At 45.7% G+C, this 3,518-nt stretch overlaps 1 protein-coding gene across 2 annotated transcripts in view; it reads left to right on the top strand.

The window, feature by feature from the left end:
• The first annotated feature begins 279 nt into the window (after positions 1-279).
• ahcyl2b (adenosylhomocysteinase like 2b) overlaps positions 280-3,518 on the top strand; it is a 34,122-nt gene continuing 30,883 nt past the window's right edge. The window contains exon 1 of one of the 2 annotated variants that reach the window (XM_031582582.2): positions 280-630. In XM_031582582.2, coding sequence (XP_031438442.1) covers positions 346-630 — 285 coding nt within the window. In that variant the 5' untranslated portion in view covers positions 280-345. The remainder of the gene's footprint in view (positions 631-3,518) is intronic. The other variant, XM_031582581.2, reaches the window with a different exon arrangement.

Below are 3,518 nucleotides of genomic sequence, written 5' to 3'. Positions count from 1 at the left end.
GAATGACTTGATATTGAGTTGGGTTTGCAGTGTTTTGATAGTGTCAGTGAAGAGACAGAACATTAAAATGTAGGGTTGGTATTTAATGAACAAAATGGGATTTTGAGCCGAAAATGAACTATATGCCTAATTGTGTGATGTAGGTGTGTTACTATGTCAAAAGGTTAGAAAAGTATCCCAAATATAGGTAATAAAAAAACAACAACTTTAAAAGTATTTGAGTGGGAGCGCAATTCGCCTCAAGGACTCCAACTACCAGAATGCATTGCTTGTACTCGTTCCACCATTCGTATCCGTCTGTGTCACGTCAGTGCCAGGGAAAAAGGACTTGTGTGTATTGCAGCGATGTCAGTTCAGGTTGTGGCAGGGAAAATGGCCGAGGTCGAATTAAAAGACGTCCCGACCAAAGACTTGTCTCCTATCTCACCTAAGTCGGTCGAGAAAGAGGGGATCAAAACCGAGCCCAGTTCGGCGGTGTCCGCGGCTGCGTCTCCAACGGCGGAGCCGAGCCCGAACCCCACGAAGATGCCGCAGGCTTCAGCAATGAAGCGTCCTGACCAGCAACAAAACGGCGGAGAGGCATTTGTAAACCAAGACGGTACTGTTGCCGAAGCCCCAAGGATGAAAAAGGTAATGGGTTGGTTTTGTAGTGAAATGTGTTATCTTTGTTGTCTTACGTGAGAGAGCTGTACGGATTTGTGCTAGCTAGCTAGCTAACAGTTAGCTGCTCTCCGGCATTGTGTGACGATGCTCGTATTCCATAAGCCAGCGTTAGCCAGCGTGCTATGTGGAGTAGAGCCGAGGAGTACTCCTGACATGGAGTTCAGTTCGCCACTTCCATGTAAAAGAGGTGACACGCCGGGCATGAGTCCACACCACTTGACTGTAATCGGGTGTTTTTTTTTTTTTTTTTTTTTAATAGTCACATGTACGGTACCTAAATGCTTTTATTGGTGTTATGATTATATTTTGGCCGCACGGCTCTGGCGTAACTTATTTGCATGTTGAAAGTAGTATGGAATTGAAGTCTTCTGTTTGTCTTCATGACGCTGCCACACAGAAGGTTAACTGTTTTAATATCCAGTGTAGCACATATAACTGTTTGTGTGTGTGTCTCCAAAAGACGTCTAGAAGGCACTTCTCTCAGTGAGAGAGCCAAGGTTTAGTTACTCGTGTTTGAGACGATCACGCTGTTTCTTACTATTTACTCGAGAATGGTTGTTGAGTTTTGAAAATCCGTTGGTGAAGTCGAAGACTGTTTTGACAGAGTCGCATCCCGATGACCCGGAGGAGTAAAGCCAGTGCCTTCACCCACGATCACGGTTGCCACCGTTTTATCGGTGTGGCATAGATGACTGTGACGCGTCCTGGGCCAGAATGAGGAAAGGACAGTTCGTTCTGGATGGGATGGAAACAAGGAAATATGTTTTGAAACGAGAGTCGCTTTGGTGTTCACGTTAGCAGGTTAAACAAGAAACTCTTTCCGTATGCATAAGATATCACACACACACAAACACCCTCTCTCTCTCACACACACACACACACCCGACATACACTGGGTGTGGGAGTAGTTGGGGAATTTATAATGACAATTATTATTAGCATCATCTTTATTATTACTGAAGAAAGCTTGCAGTAGTGTGAGTGTGACATGAAGGGCTTTCAGTTATTGGGAGCAGTGGGGAGACATTTTTCAGATTCTGTGTGTGTGTGTGTGTGTGTGTGAGAGAGAGAGCAAGGGAGACAGACCCCTCATCGCATCGTCACTAAACTTTGGTCCCTAGAAGAGAAAGACCCCCCTCTCTCTCCCTCTTCACCTCCTCTCCCTCTCTCTCTCTCTCTCTCTCTCTCTCCCTCTTCACCTCCTCTCTCTCTCTCTTCACCTCTCTCTCTCTCTCTCTGAATATGTGACTTCAGTTTTGGTGTTGTGTTAACTACCTTCTTACTAATGATCGCTTACTGTGTAACTGTTTTATGTGTGTGTGTGTGTTATCTTTGTTCTTGTGTTGTCACCTTAGGTGTGTGTGTGTGTGTGTGTGTGTGCGCATGTGGTCAAAGTGGCCGTGTGTGTGTGTGTGTGTGTGCGCGCTTGTGTGTGGTCAAAGTGTGTGTGTGTGTTTGTGTTTTCGTTCACTTAGTTGTATCCATTGGTGCTGCTCTAGGCAAATGATGGTTGCAGAACAATCAACTTAAAATGTCCGTGTGTGTGTGTGTGTGTGTGTGTGTGTGTCTGTTTTATGTTTGTGTGTTCGTGTGTGAGTGTGAGTGTGTGTGTTCATGTGTTTGTGTGAGTGTGTTTGTGTGTGTTGCAGTTGAAGGTCTTGTAGTTTTGATGGTTGCGCAGTGATAATGTCTGTGGCAGTTAATTGGGTACAGATTACAGGGAGATATTGTTCCACTAATAAACCAGAATAAACAAGGGACAGATGCAGAATTCTGGGCACGACAAACAGACGGAAACATTAGTGGCCCAAAAAGGCCGGTGAATAAAAAGGTGTTTTTAGCCGGGATTTAAAAAAAACGGAGATGAGGGGAGCACATCCAGTACCTAGTGTGTGTGTGTGTGTGTGTGTGTGTGTGTGTGTGTGTGTGTGTGTGTGTGTGTGTGTGTGTGTGTGTTGTGTGCTTATGGTCACCCATAACCCTAACGGCTCCAGATGAGAGAGCACATCTAGTATCTATTGTGTGTGTGTGCTTAGGGTTCACCCATAACTCTAACAGGTCCAGATGAGAGAGCACGTCTAGTACCTAATGCCATCTGGCTCCGCAGTCGTGCAGCAGCAACTGCAAAAGCTCTGTTACGTCTTAGTTTGAGTCGTGACCCTGGGATAAATAAGAGGTTTGAGTCGAGACTGTGGGATAAATAAGAGGTTTGAGTCGAGGAGATACTACTACCAGTCGAGGAGAGTCTGAGAGTCTGGGGGGTTTATGTCCTCATACCAGTCGAGGAGAGTCTGGGGGGTTCATGTCCTCATACCAGTCGAGGAGAGTCTGGGGGGTTTATGTCCTCATACCAGTCGAGGAGAGTCTGGGGGGTTTATGTCCTCATACCAGTCGAGGAGAGGCTGGGGGGTTCATGTCCTCATACCAGTCGAGGAGAGTCTGGGGGTTTATGTCCTCATACCAGTCGAGGAGAGTCTGGGGGGGTTCATGTCCTCATACCAGTCGAGTTTAGACCACTTTAGTACTGTACTAATGTCCAGTGTTTTAGACTGTTCGAGGTGTCAGAAGGATGTCATTATGCACAGTGTCACAGGCAGCACTACATTTACATTTACATTTACATTTAGTCATTTAGCAGACGCTTATATCCAAAGCGACTTACACATGTGCGACTTACAATGTATACACATTTTACATTTACACTGATGGCACACTGCACATCAAGGAGCAATTAGGGGTTCAGTGTCTTGCTCAAGGACGCTTCGACAGGGAATCGAACTAGCAACCTTTTGATTACTAAACGACTTCTCTACTTCCTGTACCACTGTCGCCCCACTAAGATGGCATGATGCACA

This window comes from Clupea harengus, chromosome 16, assembly GCF_900700415.2.
Source record: "Clupea harengus chromosome 16, Ch_v2.0.2, whole genome shotgun sequence".
NCBI classification, from domain to species: Eukaryota; Metazoa; Chordata; class Actinopteri; order Clupeiformes; family Clupeidae; genus Clupea; species Clupea harengus.
This window is presented reverse-complemented; position numbering and strand designations above follow the sequence as displayed.